Genomic DNA, 23,170 nt, shown 5'->3' with positions numbered 1-23,170 from the left:
TCAATACGAGGATGAAATCAAAGATAAGTTTTCTGTATTTCTGTATTCTGGTTTCAGAACTAGAAAACAGTACTTGAGGGCCACGTTACCACTCTGGGCTTGTCTATACCTGGAAAGCATAGACAAACTATTTTGGAATATTTACTCTGGAACACAGTGTCTATTACAGGCCCAGCATTCCTCAAGTATGATCACACACAAATTGAGACATTCACTGGAAGAACTACTTCAGTAAGTTTTCAGTGTAAACACCATTCACTCGAATAAAACTTAGAGATCATTCACGCAAATTCAGGGTTCAAAAGCTGCGTCAATGCATAGTTACCTACGCATGGTGTAACTAATACACAATAACTCCACCTCCACTAATCAAACACAAACCCCCAAATTATTCACAAATTGAAGTGAACATTCTGGAAACTATTTTACTTCAGAGACACCAACTAAATGTCATTGCAAACAACAAATGATATCCTGTACAATTAGTTAAAATAGTTCCAATCTGTTACCTCTGTCAGAACACAAGCAAAGATCAGTATTTTTAGAGAGACAATACTTCAAGTATTGAAAGACTGACAATTACAGTAATGGCAAATACCTCTTTTTTTAACGGGTAACGTTATTAATGGAAACTACACTGCCTTTACTATAGTATGTGCATGAGTGCAACAGTAGTTCCACTCACAAGCAACAGCTTCAACAAGATATAATGAGCAACTACATTATTCCTAAACAAGTACACTGAAAGGCATGAGAATCTTTAAACTCAAGCATTCATTCAACAAAAATCAAGACAAAACTCCAGCCCTGATGCAACTTTTAATTCCACCTTCTGCCTGGAGCATCTCCTATACTGCCCTATAGTGCCCTTTTTTTGGCTCCTTCTTTCCTAAAAGAGAAATAATAATCAGCAGAAAAAGGGAAAGGGTTCTGATCCCACTTGTCTTCTCAGAAGCTGCAGCACTTACTTAAGCCTTAGCTGCTAGCTTGAATGCATGAACTCCTTAAATATCCCTGCTCTGACCTACAAGGAGTAAAGTAATTCCCCAACCATCTGTGATTTTTAAGAAAGCAACAATACAAATTTATTGTTAAGGTAGATTATAACATGCAGTTTGCAGGAAATGTTGCCTGCAATAGAATGCAATGTTACTACATGCACAGAGGAGGCATCCAAACAGAATATTGTTCGTTTTCAAAAAGGGATTAAAGACAAGTGTTTTAGATCTCCTTGGCAGCAGTAAGACAACATCTGGAATAGTGCAGCACAGTCCTGGTACACCTCTGTACACGACAGACGTCAGACTGGAGAGAGGCTGGCACAGGACTACTGAACTTGCCTGAGAGCAAGATCACTTAACAGTTGAGGACAGACTTAAGCCCTGGACTTGTGCAGCCTTGTTCACTCCATTCTAACACCCTGCATACATCTGTACATCCTGAAATGCAGATTATTTAATTATTTTGAGGCATTCAAAAGTATATTATACAAGATGCTACACTGCAGTGTTGATACGTTAAAAAATAAATAAACGGAAGAAAATAAGTATAATTTTACAAGGCAGGTTACTCCAGATTCGCTGGATGTATAAACCAGAAAAAAAAATCATTTCTTTTCACTGGGAAAGTCGACAAATGGAAAGCTGTGGGCATTTGGGTGAGTTTAGAAAGAATCAGTCTTCTCCCTGGTCCCAGTGTATGACAACTGCCTGTTCCCTATTATAGCTCTACCCACAAACATTATTGTATAATGCTTATGTTTTTCTTTCTCAGTCATACCTATTTTGTGTCCTGAGTCCTAAGAACAAAGATTAAGAAGAAAGCCAAAACAGCTTCATTTGCTAATCAGAAGAAGAACTGTAATTTCCTGCTTTAATCAAAAGCTCAGCACTGAAACATTTACCTCAGGCAGAGCACTCAAAAACATTAAATCACATTTAATTTTTCATATTTAACATTGTTCTGTACAGTTGGCTTTTTTTTTTTCCTAGAAATAAAGGAAAATAATTAGTTTTTCTGTGAAAGAAAATACATCACAAACAAAAGTGCCAATGCTTTTAACTGCAGTGCTATGGCTTCTATGAGTGTTACAGATGAAGACCAGCCTTTCCAAACTTCACTAACCTTCCCGTGGTTTCTCAGGTCTACTATGGCACATTTATTAGTAGAGACTTTATACTGAACTAATGGGTAACATCAGTTCTGTTAGGAATACAAAGAATATAACAATGAGTCATTATGACAAGGATTTTCTGCTAACGCTTGGCAGAGACAGATGGAAATATCAGTGCTTCTACAGAGACGTTTCAGCATGCTTAAATATTGTCAAGTTTTCAAGGAAATGAAAGTAACACAATTTCAGTGAACTGATTTTTCAGTTTGACAGCTGATTTCAAGTACTTCAGAGAAAACAAAACATTCCTAACAGACACTCTATCTTCCCTTTTGATGTATCAAATCCTCAACAGAGCAGTTTACAATCCTGTTGTGTCTCATGTAAACAAAGACTGTTGCTTATCTATATAAAGTTTTGCTCTTCTTTGCTCAAGCACAGTGGTAACCTCAAAAGAAAATCTTTCAGAAGCAAGGATTCTAATCTAAAAGGTCACTCCAGAGAGTCTGTGAACATCTAAGACTTCTCAGAAAGCCACTAGAACACCAAAGAAACCTGTTTAACTCAACTAACTCACTTCCAGCCATTCCTCTAGTCTGTATTTAATGAAGGAAATAAAATATTATCATTGTTTCATCCTTAGGCATGCCAAAATCTAAAGAAGGAAACAATCCCATGGTGTTTCCTGAATGCCCTCACTCTTATGGATCACTGGAATTAATAATTCCACCTTTGTCACTGTAGCAAGAAAGCCTAACAGAAAAATCAGACAAATAGGTGAAGCGTAAACCAAGCAACTTTCAAAGTAAGATACCAGTGTGTGAAAGAAAAAGTTACCGCTAATTCAGCTGGAATTACTTTCAGGAATTTATGTCCCAAATCGCCTCCAAGTGGTGCAAATCAATCTATTATCCACTGAAATGGTCTAAAAAGTTCTGAAGCTACCTGGAGCTTCCTAGAAAAGCTTTTCCTCTGAACACATCACATTTTCTCAAAAGTGCCACTTTCTTTTCTCCTAATGCTTTCCTCATCATCAAGAAAAAAATCCAGAAGATTAAATATCGTAATAATGATTCATGCAAATGTTCCCAAACATAACCAGTGTCAGAAAGAAGACAGTGCTTAGAAAATGAATATAGGAAAAATGCAAAGGTACAATAGTTGTTTTCCAGATGTAGCTTCCTGTCAGCAGTGAGCTGCGGTTTAGGGACTTCCTGAGATAGATCTTGGATAAACACTTTTGTGTTTAAGTCTGGGTGGTATTTTTTTTATGTTTCTTCTTCGAATCTGCCTGTTCGCTCTTTCTTTTTCCTGCTATTCCTACACACTCGGGTTTTGGTTTTAACTTTTGGGTTCAAGTGATCTTCTGGCAAATGAATTCAGCAACTGAACTGCACTGCCTGAAAGAGTTTGCTTGCTCAAAGTTTGCCTTTTTAAGATTGGCACACTCTTATCTATTTTGTTTACCCTGAGCTTCCAATCTCTGACTCAAAGTTAACTTCTATGACCATCTGTTTTACAGTATTTTCACTAGTTCTCAAAGCCAAGTCTAACATTGGACCACTCCTTGGTGACTGAATTACTCTGGTGAAGACAACTGTCAAGCTTTCACAGCCAGAAATAACTGGCTATTAGTACACTACTATTAGCAGGATTCTCCAATCATGGATTTAAATACAAATTGATGTCTGAGATTCTCAGTATGAAAAGCAAATGGAATAACTATGAAATGTTTTGAAATTCACATAATTCAGACTAAAGCCTTTAACAAAAGCAATGAACTCCACAGCATTACAGATCTAAGGAAAAGGCATTCCCATTTGGTCCCAGAACACCTATTCCATTTTTCTCTTCAATCTTTTCCAAAGGGCAAACACCTCGTGTTACCCAAACAATTCTGATATCCAACACTGGCACATCCACTGAAGCTCCCTGTCACCTATCAAGCTGGCACAACTTTATTTTTCCAATAGACAAAACTGCAAGAGGCTGAAGAAATCAGGCAGCTTTGTCATACACAATTTGGCATGACCTATATGTAAAAGTTTCCAGGAACAGGCCATTTAGACAGCTTTAAAAAAGACAGAAAGGTACTCAGCACCTCATCAGGAGGTTGATCTGTGTAATAATGCGTTGTTTCCTATTCAGAAAAGAGGACTGTAATAAAGACATAGGGTTTGTCTACTTTTGATCTTCCAAATACTTTTACTTATAATGCAATTATCTGTAGAAGAACAGACTAAAAAACTCACCACAAGGGAAGTCTCTATTTAGTCTCTTTCAATGGGTGAAGATTTTAGGCATTTAACTGCACTTAATTAAGTGTTCTAGAATCAATGGTGCTTAAGTATGTATTAAAGAGCTCAGAAGTGGTTATGGGCAATTTATAAATATGGTCCTAAATAACCAACTTTATCCTTGGAAAACCCTGTATTTCCAAGAACCTTGGTGCTCTGGGGCATTACAGAGAGTTAAAAAACCTGTATTTTTCCACGAAAGCAAGGAACCTGAAAATGTTCATTCTTCAATACCAATTAAATACTCAAGTAACAATCTAAGCATGGAATTGTCTTCCTAGTCTGGAAATAGTCATGAATTTGGGAAAACCAGCCACACTCATGACAACCCACTCCCTTGGAAGAAAATGTAATGGGCCTATTGCTAAGTCTGTCAAAAATTAGTGGTTTGTCACTTTCTGGTTCAATTAAACCAACCTTTTCAGTATAGAACTAGTGCATTGGAAAAGCTTTGGGTTATGTTAAGAGTTTACCTGAATTTGAACAACTTTATCTCTGGGAACATGACGTTTCTTGATAACAGCTACCTATGAAGGGGAAAACCATGGGGAATATTGGCACTTCTCTGCATAAAGCTGCCTCGCCTTCCTTCTCTGAGCATCATAGAGGATCAGTCAGTAAAACCGAGCAGTGACCTCTGTGGCTATCCCTCACCTCTCCACACCACCGAGCACTCCGTGTGGAGGTGACCGCGCAGGACGCGGCCCTCCCTGCCCCCGACATGTTGGGGCCGAACCCTCCGCAATCACACACTCTACCACCTTGCTGGAGCTAAGAACCCCAAGGCCCTTTCCTCAGCCGCGGCCTGCGGACCGTTCCACCCCCGGGACAGACGGACGCATTCGCTTTGGAGCCCCGGGGGCCGCCGAGCACACGGCCGCACACCCGGCCCGGCCCCTCAGCCCCCTCAGCCCAGCGCCCGCCCCGCGCTGAGGTCATGCCTGCGGCGGGGCCCGGGGCCGTCTGTCGCGGGTGGGTCCCGGCGCTGGTGGGAGGAGGGAGGACGAGCGCCCAACCGGAGCCGGGCGGCTCGCCGCAGGATCGCCTTTCCCCCTCTTTTTCCCGGCCCGGACGCAATCCTGCCACAAAGGAGCTCAAGTTCACCTCGGGCTGCCTCAGCCCCTCGCCTGACGCCACGGACCGCGGACCGCAGAGCCCGGCCGTGCCCCATAGCAGCGCGGATGGGCGGCTGAGCCTGGGCTGCCAGGGAGTGAAACACCCTCAGGGAGAAAAGAAACGGAGAACAAGAGAAGAAAGGATGGTGAGAGCCGCCCGTTGCTGCCTGGTCTAACCGCAGGGCAGCGCACGGAGCCCTGCAGCTGCCTCAGCTCCCTGACACAGCCGAGTGCGATGTCACAGCCCCCGCGGACGAGCTGCGCTGAGAGCCTCGGGTGAGGCACGGCACGGGCTGAGCACAGCAGCCGGAGGAGACGGGTAAGCGTGGGCATGAGGAGGGGGGATGCGAGGTGTGCGGCCGGGGCCCAGGGACTGCGCTGCAGCGGGAGCATGGCACCAGTGAGGGTTACCTGGCCAGAGGCAGCACTGCTGCAGGGTAAAGAACAAGCCTCTTTTTGCCTTAAAACAAAAAGAAGCCCCCAAACACACCTAAATGATAGCTAAGACATTTTATGATGCCAAGCAGGGAAAAGCCTTCTTGCCACTCTTAACACTACAGAATCTTTTAATAACCTTACTTAATGCTGCATGTAACTTTGAGCTTTCTCAGACTTGCTCTAAATGGATGCACCTTTCAAACCTTCCAGGATATACTAATTCCTATGATAACTTTTCTAAAGGATTACCTGGATGAAAAACTGAAATCTCCATTCAATTGTACACTCCTGTCTGATAAAAGAGATACAGAAGTTCCTGTAATAGAGTCTATACAAAGTACGTGAGATTTTGCAGAAGTTCCAATTAAAATAAAAAGAACCTAACATTTATGAATACCTTTGTGTAAGTATTAAATATTTACTGTATGATCTAAATACTATTTTCATGGGCAAAAGGAGTCACATTTAGTAAATTGTGAATGTATTTAAGGGCTACTACAGACATTGTGTGTGCACACACACAGGAGCACACACAGTATGAGCACTTTTTGGTAGTGATTGGATTAAGTGAAAATAAGGTGAGGCCGCTGTTAAGGGAAGCAACAACAAAAGCAGTGCTCTTTCAATAATTACATTCCACATCTATGACAGAACTTCACTAAAGCACAAAGAACAATCCACAATCAACATGACTAAAATTCCTGGTAATCCAGAAAGAAAACTTGTACTTGGTGTAACTCAAAAGCAGCTCATTTTTCTCCAAAACTAGGAAAAATTCCACACAGCAGCAAAAGATACATCAGCTTTTGAAGTTCCTCGCAGCACTTGATAGTATTTCAAAACAAAAGTTCTCCAGGAGCCAATTAAGACACACTCATTCTGCAGTGTTGCTTTAGTCATCCATGCTGCTCAGTGAAAAAAGTATTTCCTTTTAAGAACTAGTGCTTGGACCAAAATTTCACCCCAATTTTAAGTGGACATAAAAGCTCAGCATCGAATGCATTACAATAAAAGCAATGAATTGGTTTCTGTGTGGCACTGCTTTACAGTGGAATCCAGCACCTAGTGGCAAAGAAAACTCCCAAACCCCAAAATCATTCCCCCTGTAAGTTTGGAGTTATTTTTTTTCAACTTGGTTTTACATCATACTTGTATAACTCAAACTGTATGCTCTTATGTGTCAGCTCTTCCCTTTCCCCTATTTACTTTAAAACTTCAAGCAAAACTTTAAAGCTTTTCCTAATACATGTGGCACACACACTACTGTGCTGTGTTTCCACTGTGAATTGCTGTTTCATTTTACAAAACTACATGATGTTAATTCTATAAAGACCCAAACTGTACCAATGGAAGTCACTCTCCTTATATAAGAGCAAAAATTAATAAATCACATTAAAAATTAAGGCTACCTGGAAGATTGACAGGATGGATTAACATCATTCCTTGCAAGAGGATGTTTGGGAGAAGAAGGAACAGAGCATGAGCTCTGAGAAAAGGGCTAGGGAGTAAGAAAGAAAGCAGCTTCAGAAAATCCATGCTTATCTATCTTATCACAATGGTGTTGTGAAATCCAGATCATATTACTGGCCTGGTGCCTGGAACATGCCAGCTAACTGTAAGTCCACAAACACTGACTATCAAAGGGCTCTGCAGAAGCAAAAACTAATGTTTGTTAACAAAACCCAAACCCTCTGATCTTTTTATAGTAGGATTTTACATTTTCAACACCCTTGATCCATTTGCTTTTATCAATTAAAATATAAAACTGCACTAACCTACAAACTCCTTTTGATATCAAAGACATCAGTATTAAAGAAACAATGAATATCTCTTGCTAGTTTATGCTTCTTCTTCAGAATGAACAATTATCAAAGTGTGAATTCACAATCAAATAAAATAGTTTATCTTTCCAAGAAGAAATGCTGTAACAGCTAACACTATTCCTTTTGTGAACATACCTCCATTTATGTCTAAATGCTCGAGGAATCAGCACAAAAGGTACCACAGCATGGGAGATATGTAGGAAAAGCTCCTCAGATGAGTGCTATCCTTGTTATATTAAATATGACCAGCACACAAGAACTGAATTTTGGAACAGAGCTATTTAGCATAGCAAAATGAATTCATCTGTATGGAGAATCTCACTTTCTTTTTTGTTTTGTGTCAAAACAACCATAGAGGGAGATGTCAGAAAAAGTCTGTGTTGTACAAAAGTGCGTATCTCATCCTTCATTATATATGCAGGTTTGTTTGGGGTTTCTTTCCACCTATCCGGATATTCCTAAAAGCCTCTGTATTACCAGTTTAATGATGGTGCATTCAATTCTGGCATGTTAGAACTGCACATACTCTGAACAGTCTACCCTCTATACTTCAAGTGCTTGAGTCAGAGCAATTTACAAGGATAGGAACAAACTGTGAGCCTATCCACTGTTTAATGAAAAGAAAAGTCACCTATTGGCAATAAAATTAAAATGACACATTAATAGAACTATATACAGAAAACAGAGTTAAATAATAAAAATACCCCCCAAATTCTGGAAGTAATTAGGGATGTAACATTGTGGGAGCCTCCTGCTTAAGCATATGAAGTCCCACAGAAAACCCACCTTGTTTAAAATAGTTATTACAACTGAAGCCCAATAAACTAAAAAATGTCTCCTTAGTTCCTGAACTTGACATGCAAGCCCACTAAAACTCCACTCTTAACTTTTGAACTGAGAATTGCTGCTGTCTTCATTACACACCAGATTCTGATGCATTAGCTCCTCAAAACATATTGGTAAAGGGTTTCTTAATTATCTTTGCAGTAAGTTCAGTGCTAGTGCAATTCAACTAGCTACTGAAGTAAGCTGTCACTCATGTAACATCTTAGTTTTACCACAGAAAATTGCCTTATCTGTAAGGCAGTCTCCAAGGGTAAACACAGTGTCACATATCACTTGTACAAAAGCTGCATTTATATAGCCCAGTGCATCATTTTCTTAGCTACAGTCCTCTGGCTTATTAACAGTTTACTATATATAGAAAAACAACAGCAGCAGCAAGAAGCAGTTCTGCTGCTTTTAACTACCAGGCTCTTTAATATTCTGTATCTGTAAGAGTGACCCATACCAATGCAATTTAAGATACAAAATTTATATGCAGGTATGAAATCCAAACAATTATTTTCCATATATGTCTTAGTTAAGGTTTTCCACACAAGATTTACACAAGTCATTATTTTGCCTTTGCATTTCTCCAAACTGCTGTAGTACAGGTGATATCTTCCTTACATGTCAAAACATTTCTTCCTTGAAATGACTTGTAATCTACAGTAAAGCATAATAAAATTCAGTGCTCAGCCACCATCCAGTGGCTTTCCTACTGTTTCAGCTCTTTTTGGTTTTTTGCAGAACACTGAAAAGTGTATGCATAAAAGAACACAGTATAACTCCCTGAGACAAGATACCAATCTCTCAGTGGTTAAGACTCAGCATTGCAAACCACTTTAGATCTAGATGCAACTGTGTTGACAATATATATCCAAGCTTTTATAAACACCTTTCTTTCCAGAGTAGTACTGCAAATGTCTAGTTCATGAACAAAATTTTATCCAGCAAAAATCAGCCATAACACTGAAAGGCTACTAACAGCATTTTCAAATAAGCTTAATGATTCTTTGTTATGTTATTACAAGTCATATTGTTATCTGTCAGAGGCATACCTTGGTTCTCCTGGGCACAAAAATCCCAGGGGAGAACTCTCAGGATTTATAAAATACTTCAGTCTATTTTGTAAAAATTAGATCCTCTGAAACATGTCATCATAAAGTACAAATTATGAAAAAGATACACATGTTGGAATATCCACAATGAAATGTGTATTTTGTTACAAGCAGGTTAGAAAAAAGGCCACAGTGCTGACACTGCTACCTTTGATGCTACTCCTTGAGGCAAGCTGGTTAAAACAAAGTGAACACTTGCCAAACAGTAGTACTTTGCATGTCAAAATATTTTTACCTTTATTATTTCAGGATCATGACATTGACTAAGCTACAGGATGTGAAGCACCTGTGTAATTTGATATGGTTAAATAATCTTGTTGAAATATCACATATAAGATATTGGTAACAATCAAAAGGTAATATATTTTAAGGAACTGTAAGTCCCATATAAGCATGACAGCACAGGACACACAAATGTTTCAAAGCAAGACAGAGAAAGACTGTATTTACTTTTTCCTTTTAAGCGACAGGAAAAAACAACTAAATGCTGAAACATCTGATAGCCCTTTCAGAAAGTTTATTTCCTCTTTTTTCACCAGATCATGGGAACATCCTCAGTTGGACAAACAATGAAGGAGCAAACAAACCAACTTATAATTACCTACTTCCAGTTATATAGAGAGATAGGCCAACATTTGTTCTACAGAGCGAAATGTTAACCAAAATACTTAAGCTGGTTAGGAACATCAAAAATATTATGATTCTAACCCACGCAACAATACTGCCAGAAGCTCTCCTACAGATGCACTTACACTGGCAAAAGACAATATTCTGCCTGAATAAAGCACTAAATACTGCCGAGTAGAGAGTAAACACACACAAAACTGGGTTTAGGTGCATCTGTACTAGGGCAAGTTCCCAGCTTAACTCCTATGAAAAGTGCTTTTACAAGCACACAAGTCTTGAACAGCAGAATCTAGAAATGAAATTGCTTCAAACTTCTATATTGTTTCTAGTTAGAAGTTCTATTTTTCTTATTAAAATTATACATATTTTTCCTTTTAAGTGTGCTTCTTTCACCTCTCTTTTGTTTGTATGTTTGCTTGGAGTTTTGTCAGTGTGCATGAGGACAGATGACAGACCTGATGTATTTTCAGTAATTAAGAAAAACTGCACCAAACATGCTGTTAAGGAATGCAGTGTTGTGCAATGGCAAGGTTGAAAAGTCTACAGCTACCTGAGTGGAATTCTGCACTGGGGACAAATGCGGTCCTAGTAATACAGTTCCCTCCTAGTTGACTGCAGAAGAGCTACTGGGAGAGAAGAAGAGCAGGGCTGAGTCAGAGAAACAGTAAAAACCAAGTGATCAACAAGCAACAGCACTAGAGAAGTACAGAGTATGAGCAATTACTTGGCATAAGTGCAACAGAAGAAAACTGAAAGCTAGTGTGCTGGATATCAAGTAAATTACATCTTCCTCTCCCATGGGAAGGAATTCTGATGTCCTAAAATCTGATGTTCTCCTACTCAAAAAGAAGAGGAAGATATTAAAAAGCACTGAATACTTTAAAATTGATTCCCCGGCTTCCCTCCCCACTTCCTCTGGAAGCTTTTTCCTCTGTGAAAGATTAATCACTGAGAGTTGTTTGAACAAGCATGTTGCTTGTGAAGTTCATTGGAATCCAACTGCAGAAAGGAAGAAATACCATTTATGTTATGTAGTTCCCCACAATATGCAACAAATAGGCCTCATGCTGAATGTTTTTTTTAACTGAACAAGTAGATAATAAAAGACTGAAGAGATCACTTCATAAACAGGAAGACAAACATCTGAAGATAATATGGCTCTTGTTGCTATTTGTACAGGAGCATTCTCTTACCAATGTACTTTTCCTTCCAGTGTTTTTTTCTTGTAGGAAGGATACCTTAGATAAAGTGACATACAGGCAAGATCATGAGAATTAAGTATTTCAGCATCATTTAATTATGCTGATGTTATTCACTGATGGCAAACAGTGGTCTAATGCTGAACATGCTTCCTTGAGAGGTGGTCAATGACCCAAGCCTGTCACTGTTTAAGAGGCATTTGGACAATGCCCTTAATAAATAACATGCTTTAACTTGGTCAGCTCTGAACTGGTCAGGCACGTGGACTAGATGATCATTGTAGGTCCTTCTAACTGAAACAGTCTATTCTAGTTTGAAAGATGTTTGAACTGATGTGAAGATGAAGCTGACAACCTCTGTTCAGTGTTTTTCTTAAAGAATTCATAAAAAATCCTGAAGAATAAAAATCAAATTTTTATGTTGCTCTTTCTTCAGCCTGGAAAAGCATGTGTGCCCTAAATTCTGTCCTCAATTCAAGACATGAGTTGCTGTAACAAAGACACAAGTGAAGTCTGAGAAAATCTCAGTTTCTTTTCAGTGGTTACAATAATTACAGGTTTTGAGTGGGCAGAGAAAGATACTTCAACTCAAACTGTGAAATAAAATCCATTTTATACCTATACATGAGACACATTGCAAAACACTCCATCTGTGCAGAAATATGAGGCCTGGAAAACTGCCAGGGTTTCCAAGTGTGACCTGCTGTGCAAATGCTGATTATGTAAGTTAAAGCTGTCTGGGGTAAATTTATGTTCCCTGTTTTCCACGGCTCCAAATAACATTCCACTACTTAGAGAATCCATGTCAAACTCCAAACTTTTATCTGACAAGTTTTGAAGATTCTTGGCAGGTGCTGTAAAGCACAATCCCTTTCCACTTGCAAAATTATTTTATTTCAAATAAAAAACAGGCAAAAATGTATATCCAGAACCTTTAAGAAAGATCAAATCCTGGTCATTTTTTCTGAATCATTTACAGAAACATTTATGGTTTATTTCAAAACAACAGAAAAATGAATGACTGACAGCAACTCTCTTCTCCGTGTAATTATTTAAGCATGCATGTCCATCATTATATTGAAACCCTAATAAAAAAATCTCTTAAGTGAGCAGCTGCCTAGTTTCCCAGATTCAATCCGAGAACAATTTATATCAGATGGGATCTCGCCTTCATCTTACAAAACAAGGCTAATTTCAATACTAGCTCACGTTGCTCAAAGCCTTGCCTGAATCAGGACATTACCTATTTCCAGGAATAGGGTTTCCACCACCTCTTTCAGGGCTGTCCTTGGACAGACTCACTGGGAAATTCTTTTACCCAAAATGAATTTTTCCTGGGACAATTCGTATGCATTAACCATTATACTTTCACTGTGCACTTCCAAAAAAATCCATCTTCTCTACAAACACCCCTTAAGAAGTTGAAAACAGCAGTAAGATGTCTCCTTCACCTTCTCTTCTGGAGGCTAAACAAGCCCAGCTCTTTCTGCTGCTCCTCATACATAATGTCTGCCAGCCTCTAGCTATCCACGTTGGTCGCACTTAGCTGGATTCATTCCACTTTCTCACAGCTGCTACTATCATCATTTCATGTAATTTAAAAAAGATTGCTCTACTAAAGATGACGAAGCAATAAGGTGACAGTTATTTAAACACTGAATGGTTATTCCATGTGAAATGTTTTACAAGCAAAGAGAAATGTGATGGGAAACACCACCCTGCTTTTAAAAACTATCAAGCAGGCTGAAAAAGCTCCATAAAACATTTCTGCCCCATTTGTTTATTTTAAGAAAACTAGGTTATATATATATATATATATATATCTATATATATATCTATTAAAGCTGCTAGAAATACATACCAAAGTGCTGTTGAAGCAGCTGATAAAAGAATGATCTGTTACAAGGCATTCCTGGCAACAGTGACAGTGCCAAGCTCGTGTTTTCAAGACTGCTGCCTGCAAAGTGCTGGTATTGACTTATTTTTAAAGAAAAAGCAATGGCCTCAAATTTCCATCTTGAATATGAATCTGCGCCAAGAACTAAGTATAATATCACCAAAATTTCACATTTTTTGTTCCATATGTTTTTCTGTTGCATATGTCAGTAAACACTACTAGCTAATTTTAACTGCTGGGGGGTCATCTTTGTCCACCACACACATATGCATGTGGCTCTCCCTTCCAAGAAAGGACTATGAAGTGAAATGAGCAGGCTGAGTGTAGAGATGTCTCTGTAACAATAAATATTTTAGTTGCAAATTCTACCAGACAGATTTTACTGCCTGTAATTTTTGTGCAGCAGAGATTTTAATTATAATGAGAACTTTTAACAACAGGTATTAAGTTGTGCATACCTTTATCATTTGTATTTTTAACTAAGAAATGAAAACGTAATTTGTATTTAAATGAAAACACCAATCTTGGAAACTTCTGTGGTACTTGCCTGGGAAAAGGACTCTTCAAATCCTGGTATTTATTACTTAGTTTCTTGTGGTTGGTGGCAGGCTTTAGATGAGCTTATAACTAGTAACTACAGTTCCGGCCACAGAATGATACAACCCATTTCCCACGATGTCCTCCTTGGCCAACGTAAGTTTATGCTGGACAAGGAAAGCCTTTCATTTGTACGCAGCCATACTAGTTACTATGTAATATTTTGCAAGTTTTAGCACAGATTATCACTTGTTTTGTAAATCTGTACCTATTTCCTTTTTGTTACTTACTGCTAAATCTATTTTAAAACAGATTAAGAAGTTCATTGCAGAAGAATATTTGACCAGAACAAGAGGATCATGATGACAACAAGATTCACCTGCTTAATGCTAATAGCTGTTGTGGGAGCTTCTGCAAGTGAGACACAGGAACTGGAAGGCAATGATGAGGAAACAGAACAGGAATTCATTTATATGAACAGATATAAACGTTCCAGCGACACACAGGACAAATGCACTTACACCTTTATTGTACCTCAGCAGAGAGTGACGGGTGCTATTTGTGTCAACTCTAAGGAGCCTGAAGTTCTACTTGAAAACAGGGTAAATAAACAAGAATTACAGTTACTTAACAATGAACTTATTAAACAAAAGAGACAAATAGAAACTCTCCAGCAACTGGTGGAGGTGGATGGTGGGATTGTTAATGAGGTCAAACTCTTAAGAAAAGAGAGCAGAAACATGAATTCTCGTGTCACACAGCTCTACATGCAGTTACTACATGAAATTATACGAAAACGCGACAATGCCTTAGAACTTTCTCAACTTGAGAATAAGATTTTGAACCAAACTGCAGATATGCTACAACTTGCAAACAAATACAAAGACTTAGAGCACAAGTACCAACATTTGATGTCGATTGCCAACAATCAGTCAGTAATAATTGCTCAACTGGAAGAACACTGTCAGAAAATGCCATCCGTAAAGCCACTGCCACAAACTCCGCAGCCACCAAATAAAGTGTACCAGCCTCCTACTTACAATCGCATTATCAACCAGATATCTACTAATGAGATTCAGAGTGATCAGAACTTAAAGGTCCTGCCACCTACCTTACCAACCATGCCTGCAGTTACTAGTATTCCAACTTCAACTGATAAACCATCTGGTAAGTAACACTATCAATGTCTACATTAGTTTATGCTAATATGCAGTGAGTAACATTTTAATTGTAATATCAAAGATGCAGGCAATTTCTTTAGCAAAATAAATGCAAAAGAATTATTTTGAACTGAACTAATTTCTTAGATCTAATCTTGTCTGAGTATCTACCTTGTGTATTTTTAACATACATGTTGTAGAAGCACAGAAAGAAAGCAGAAAAGAAATCTGACTAACAGATACAGACACAGATCTTTCTCTTGTTAATTTGCCAGGACAAATCCCACCCTCTATACTGCATGTATGAGACAAAAAAGAGCTGCAGAAAAATCTCAGTCACCAACAGTCAATCATCTAAATTTTCTTTACCTGTGCCTATAATTCATGACATCTGAAGGGGCTTGACAATTTCGGTGTAAACATTTATGAAGTTAGTTATTACAAGCCTGCTGATGTAGCATGTGGTAAATTTTGTGCTTATGTAACTCAAGAAGTAATACTTTAACTGTTCCACACCTCACACAGGGCACTTGCGCTCTAAGGCAGGAGCAAAGGGAAGCAAGTGGTAGAATACTAAGAGATATTATACAGCCCTCATTAAGAGTCTTAAGTCATTAAGTTCTGCCATAAGCAAGATTAGAGGCCTCTGAAATCACATTAGAGATGAGTTGATCTACATGATAAAGTAGTAACAGGTAAAGAATCCAGTTTCACCTATGGTTCCACATATTTAAAAAAAACAGATCAAGTATTGAGTGTCGCACACAAGAGAATTCCATTCTGCAGTGTGGCAGTGACTGTACTTGCTTCAGAAAAGAGAACCCATAGCCAACTGAAAGCCTTGAAACACAGTAATGTACATGAACTGCACTCAATATATTTCAAGGCAATTTGCAACATATTCCAAATGACATCAGCAAACTCATTAGAATTATCAAACAATGCAACTGCCACATTAAATCGAAACAGAATGACCAACCAAAAAAACCCCAAACAACTTCTTCAGGGAAATATCCACAATGAGAGAACCTTGAGCAAGGCATTTCAGTCTAAAGCCTACAGGACTGCCTCTTAAACAATTACACTGTGACTCTTATCTCAAGCTAGGTTCAGGCTTAGTACAGTGTTTTCCTACCTTTCTGTAAGTAAAGTATCTTTCAAGCATTCCTTTAAGACCTTTTTGTTTCCTGTTACACTCTTTTGAAAGCTTATTAATCAGCGCACATCCTCCTTATGCTTTTAAAGTACCCAAATTGGAGCCTAGGCTGCACCATCACACAGCAGAATAGAAAAGTTACTTCACATGCATAGTAGTTTTGTTGATCTGTCCTTATACAGCATTTTCCTTTCTTGCAAAGTAAAACTTTGATTCCTGACTAACTTGCAACCCTGTAGAATCCCTAGGTTCTCACCTGAGGAAGTGCTGTTTATCCAGCTATTTTTCATGTCCATCTCCAGAGGTCCCTTCCAAAGCCCATGATACTAAGATAAGATTTGACATCTCCTACTTCAGAGCAAATCATTATTATGACTATGATCTTAATAAAACAAGACAGTTATTTAAAGCATTTCTCTGTCACATTTGAAACGTCTTTCCCTATCTGCTATTACAGTTTACTGTGTAGTGTGATTTAAATGTATATTTACTTAATATTTTCTCCATATTCACAAAAGTAAGCCAGAATAACTAGCCAAGTAACCCAAAATAATGTGCCTGATTTAAGAGGCAAGGTTTAGAACAGTGTCTTGGTAAAAATGCATTAGAAACGTCTGAAGAGCTGCATATTTCAGGGGCATTATAGACTAAGATGACTGCACAATAACATATTGGCAGTAAATCATAAAAGCATGATGTAAAATAATTAAAGAACCCCAGTCTCATAGCAAAATGCTCTAAAGAAATGAAACTGAAAGAATGCACTATAAAATGTGGGCATCATCATTGGATATGAAGTAATTTTAGAGATACATACTTTAGAGTAGTAAAATTAATTTCCCTGCAAGGACTGGTGTCATACTTTCAGCCACACATTTCTCAAAGTCTCATTTTATGAGGCATAAAACCACCCCAGTGTTCCTATTGCTGGTTCTTTGCAAAAAAATAAAGGAAACAGTAAAAAAAAAAACAAAAAAACACTCGTTTTTTTTTATTCTGTGTAGAAGAATCTGCAATTTTATCCATAAATCATGTATTTCAAGTTCTTATTTGCGAATTCTTGTTTCCCACTCATGCCTGAAAGAACAAGTTACGTAAGTTTAATTCTGTCTGCAAAATACTGAACACGTACGCAACACTGAAACACTACAGAAAAATAAACCATCAATAGCCAGTAAGTTACCTAATGCCAACACCAGAGATTCTCCAAAATAACTACAGTTGTATTTCATTCTCTTCTGCTAAGCAAAATATGAATTCCAAGTGAAATTTCTGTAGTTCTTTTCAGGAACGCCGCCCCTTAGACTTGCTTGAAAGAACTAAAAACCTAATAAAAGACTTCAGGATGAAATGGTTTAGATGCTAAACTACTCCTCCTTTCTGGGAGTTACTACTCAGGGGTTTGGGGTGGTATGACATACCAAACCCCAACAACTCTGCATATGTTAATGCCCAACCATTACAAGTTTTATTATGCCAATGCAAATAGCAGACGTGGTTTATCTACAGTGGGTTTTAGTTTATAACATCACAAAGGCCCCCAGAGTCAATAATTCAGGTAAATGTGAAACAGCAATTTACCAGAGTGTAGAATTCTACACACAATAGGACAAATACTATTATGTTAAGCACTGCTATATTTTCTGTATAAAATAGACTTACATGAATAGCTTACCAAAATACTGCTTTGTATAAATTTGCCAGTGCAACCTCGGAAGATGACGAGATGCAAAAGAAATGAAAGCTGAATTGGAAAACTATATTAATTTGATTCATCATCCTCACCCAACAAATCAACAAACCTTTTTCTGGGAACAAAACATTTAGTCATTAGTTGTATCACGAAATGCATGTTCCCTTGTGCAATTGCTACACCAGACATTATTCCTAGAAGAACATGCACACGAATCAGTTGATTATACTCTGCCAGATAAAATTGGCAGGTAAACATTTTAAGCCCATGATGCATTATAAAATAATAAAGTTAAATAGTTAAATAACAAACAGCAAATGTAACACTCAGGTTAATGCAGTATTAACATATGGTTTATGTTAATGTTATAGGGTCGCACACTATTTCAAAAGAGGCATTAGCATACAAAAATAAACATACGTAATTAGAGATTCATTATAAATTCATACTGATAATTATGGCTTAATGAAGCAGATGTTTTAAACAGATATATCCTTCCGGATAAAAAGATACACTCAGAGAAATTAAGGCAAGAGCAGAAAACCTAAACTGATTTGAGTATTCACTGAGGGGACATGTTTGTGTTCCTGTGCTAAGCTAGTGGCAAGGAGGATATTCTGTAGGATTTACCTCAAAACTGAAATGTTGATAGGACAAGTTATAGAACCAATGAAAGAAAGGAATACCAACAAACTGCAAGAAGTAAAGCACATCCACAAGAGTTCTAAAGGAAACTGAATACCAAACAATTAACTCAGTGCCTATGCTGATGGAGTCCTGGCTGGCATACATTTTATATGAATTTCCAGGCAGCACTGAACAGGTTTCCTACTCAATGTGTTTAAATTAAACTGCTACAAAGTACAAAGAAAGAACTTCACATAAACGATAAAAATCCCTTAAGTTTTGGTTTTATTTTAATTCCATGAGGCAGAGTTAATTGTGGTGTCTGACAAAGACCTGTGCTGGGGCCCACTGTCATCAGTGAGTTCTCCTCTCACTTCCGATTTCAGATGATAAATATCAGACTACACACCTCAGTCAAAGTTATGGAAAGTCAGTATCTGACAAGAACACACCTGTCATGGAAAAGTAGCAGCAAACTCTGCTTTGAAGTATTTATAATAGTTTATCTTAACCTTAAAGCATGTTCAGAGAAAAGATTCATATGCAGTAAAGCACTGTTGCCATGTGGCCTAGAAAGAAACTGCAAGATTAGAAAGCTGTAAATGCCACATCGTACACTGCTATATATTTATTTTAATGAACATGATCAAAAGATCTGTGGTTGACTATTTTAGGAGCTCCTTTAACAATGACTTTGAACTGACATGCTCTTTTATTTGTTTTCATCATTTATTAAGATGATAACAGCAACCTTACATTCTCAATGTTGCCAGTTCCATTGTTAATGTCTGTGTCAATGACAGTTTGGGGGATCCAAAAGCTAAATTTCTCCAGAACTAGAAGGAAGTCAAACTTGCTATTTTGTTTTCTAAATAAAATTACTAATACTTATATATGGGGTCCTTCACATTGAGTTTCTTCGAAGATATAATCAAACATTGTAAGTGCAGCTGCTTTAAAAAAAAACAAAAACCAACATCTATATCAGTAATTCATTGTGAAAGGCTTTAGAAATAAAGTTACAACAAATCAACCTATTTGAAAACATTTAGTGGACACTGTACCTTCAATAAGAGGAAAAGCAAATGCACTATTCAGAAGAAGAAAATGTACTGTAGAAACCTCCCAATTCAAACACCGCCCTGGATTAAAAACATGCTCAACAGCATTTTGATGCAGAGTCCTTCTGTTTTGACACAGGGCCCTGGAGAGACTGTCTACAAGCATTAGAAGATGGCCACGATACAAGCTCCATCTATCTTGTAAAACCAGAAAACACAAACCAGCTTATGCAGGTCTGGTGTGATCAACGGCATGACCCTGGCGGCTGGACAGTCATTCAGAGACGGCTGGATGGGTCTGTCAACTTTTTCAGGAACTGGGAGACATACAAGGTTAGGACAAGTGAGCAGTTCAATATTTTCTACCCTCTAAAAAATGTTGGTAAAGTTAATTTAAAGAAGGATTTGACAGTCTGGCCAACAGCTTACTTGAAAAGGAATTTGTGTGTTTACCTTTCCAGAAGAGGAAGTCTCTATAAAATAAGTTACTGTGGTTTTCTACTTAAGAATACACTCAGATTTACCGTTAAACCAGATGCATATTATTAACATGCTTCTCCTGCTTCTTTACAGCAAGGATTTGGTAATATAGATGGAGAATACTGGCTCGGACTAGAAAATATTTATTGGTTAACAAATCAGGGCAACTACAAACTGCTCATAACAATGGAAGACTGGTCAGGTCGAAAAGTATTTGCTGAGTATGCCAGCTTCAGACTGGAGCCAGAAAGTGAATACTACAAGTTGAGATTGGGACGCTACAACGGCAATGCGGGAGATTCCTTTACTTGGCACAATGGGAAACAGTTCACCACGCTGGACCGGGATCACGATGTATACACAGGTATGAGGTCCCTTTCCACTGCCCTGGGATTTTTTTTCCTGTAAGGTTTTTCATTTACTCACAAGACTGAACTGGAGCTTTCTTTTACAGGTAATTGTGCTCACTACCAGAAGGGAGGATGGTGGTACAATGCATGTGCTCATTCAAATCTCAACGGAGTCTGGTACCGTGGAGGACACTACCGCAGTCGGTATCAGGATGGTGTTTACTGGGCTGAATTCCGGGGGGGATCATATTCACTAAAGAAAGTTGTTATGATGATAAGACCTAACCCTAACACATTCCACTGAAATAATTCTTCTCTTGGTTTCTTTCTTGTTCTAAAAATCACATAAAGCTATGATGTTATTACCTGAAATTATCTTTTCAGAAGTGAGGAATGTAAGATATTGTACATTTATTGCTAAGAGATGAGGGTTTGTATATTGTATTTTCAAGAATCACTCCAGGAAAAAAACAGCTGAAGAAAGAAAAGGAACTGAAATGACGTAACATTCTGAACACCTCTCGGTACTAAACACAGTTACGTTCAGCCTTTTAGAACTGGCAGTTTAGATGGACTGTAGATAAACTATCTGGTGTTTATTCACTGTAAATTAATTTTGGATGGTAAAAATACTGCCACAACATTTAAATATTTTTGTATGTTATATTATGTATAAATATTCTCAAATACAGAACTGTACAGCAAGAGTTTTATTATTATTATGAGAAATCATTTGACACAGGAAATCATATCCTTTGAACTGTGTAGCTGGTATATGTAAATTAGTGTGATTATTCTGATTTAATCTTTGTTAACTGCCATGAATAAAGTTAGTACTATATAATTTGACTTGGAGAGCAGATTGTAACAAATCCGGTCTTGCCCTTCAATTTGAGCATTTTAATAATCTGCTCCTATAAATCAGAATTCACATTTGAGTCAGATATTTTAGATTAAAAACACTAATGATGTCTTACCAAAATGAAGTTGCTACTTGCATACGGAAATAAATACAGATTTACAACAGATAGAAGGGTGCTATATAGCCAATATGTTAGACTACACAACTGTCACAGGATTTTGTACCTGACTTCAGTCATTACCTGCTGCGTAGCCTCTGTAATCAGAAATGGCTGGATATAAATTAAAGGGACTATCCAACTTTGCAGGCAAATGATGGATACCAATATATAAGCTATTTAATATCCTTAGCCAGTAGCTGAAAATTATATAAAGAAATTACCTGTAGCCAAGAGAAGTTATATTTATCATATTTCACAATTATATTACTGTCAAATTATTAGAGATTTACTCATCTATGTAGTGGTCAGTCACAACTATGAAATACAGACAGGGATGATTCTAATACTGTTCTGAGGTAGGTTTTTAGAGCAGATTGCTGTAACACACTACTACAAAAACCAGAAGTTAAAGACTGCATATGAGAGGGAGAGCAAAAGCCCTTGCAAGTTCAATGTATTTTCCAGTAAGCCTGTCAGATACTGTGCATTCGTGTGCATGTACTTGCACACTTTTTCCCCTTATTACCTCACCACTTCTTTCCAACAGTATGATGTACATTAAACTGATGTGTGATGTAGCATGTGTTGTATATAACTGAAAGTAGGGTTTTTAATATATGACCCCTGTAATACTGTAATCCTTTAAATAAAGCAACAAATGCTATTTTGACATGTTTAGATTTCATCCTGATTTAGTTCAATTATTCATAGGAAAAGAACAGATCATTACTTAATTAACACACCATTCTGCCTCACAGCTCATATCAGTTGTTTCAACTTTTATATGCAACTACTGTTATCATGTAAGAACCGTGCAAATATGGCAACATCAAAACCAAAGCATTTTTCAGCTGAGAAAAATACTAAATTTCCACAGATAGCAAAGAGGAAGAACATTTTGTAGGTCATATGAAAACACTGAATTTTCAAACAGTATTGAAGCTTTATCTGTCACTGGTTTATCTACTGGACTCTGGGAAACAAGTTTCAGGTAAGAAATATTTAATGCATGTGTGAAAAACTTTATAAGAGCAGTAACACTGCTTAGTCCTTCCAATCACCAGGGAGAGGCTCTCTGATGTATGAAACCTGAGGTGCAACATATGCAGAGTTCATGTAGCTAAAACACAAGGCAGAATGATTTTAGATGAGGAAAAAGGTTGCATTTAGAAGTGGAGTTTAGGGTTATACCAATACTTTAAAATGTTTAAGACAACTCTTTATGGTGTATTCTGTTGGTTATAACTTTGTCAAACATTAGTGACTTGTGCTGAATTATGATGGGAATTCCAGACTTAGTTTGGTTTTTTTTAAATACATTCTTTCTGGAAGTCATATTTACAGAATGTTCAAAACAATTACTTCAACAGGACCATGCTCTGCATACGTGGACTGATATAGAAAAAGCACCACATGTGTCTCCTCTTGGTCACTGAAAATAACTGTAATAAACTGTCTTAAAGTTTACGATATTGCTTCCATAATACATGGTTGAATACTTCTTAGATTAATCCTTCCTTTTAAAAACCTCATCACTAGAAAGACATTCTAGCGTCTGAACGGCCCTGTTTTAACGGGAACCTGGGTTTTGCAGTGTTACTCAGGAATGCTAGCACAGTTCAGCAATGGGCA

At 37.8% G+C, this 23,170-nt stretch overlaps 2 protein-coding genes across 3 annotated transcripts in view; one reads left to right on the top strand and one right to left on the bottom strand.

Annotated features, from left to right (window-relative positions):
• Positions 1-23,170, bottom strand: part of RALGPS1 (Ral GEF with PH domain and SH3 binding motif 1) — a 76,975-nt gene that overhangs the window by 34,664 nt on the left and 19,141 nt on the right. The gene's annotated exons all lie outside the window — the stretch shown is intronic.
• ANGPTL2 (angiopoietin like 2) lies at positions 5,439-22,216 on the top strand. Its single transcript, XM_005146262.4, has 5 exons — positions 5,439-5,844; positions 14,302-15,156; positions 19,826-20,019; positions 20,260-20,530; positions 20,621-22,216. Exons 2-5 carry the CDS (start codon positions 14,349-14,351, stop codon positions 20,818-20,820), a joined length of 1,473 nt encoding a protein of 490 aa, XP_005146319.1. The 5' UTR covers positions 5,439-5,844; positions 14,302-14,348; the 3' UTR covers positions 20,821-22,216.

The sequence above is a fragment of the Melopsittacus undulatus genome, chromosome 11, assembly GCF_012275295.1.
Source record: "Melopsittacus undulatus isolate bMelUnd1 chromosome 11, bMelUnd1.mat.Z, whole genome shotgun sequence".
Lineage (NCBI taxonomy): Eukaryota > Metazoa > Chordata > Aves > Psittaciformes > Psittaculidae > Melopsittacus > Melopsittacus undulatus.
The sequence above is the reverse complement of the archived record's forward strand: the minus strand, read 5'-3'. Positions and strand labels throughout refer to the sequence as shown.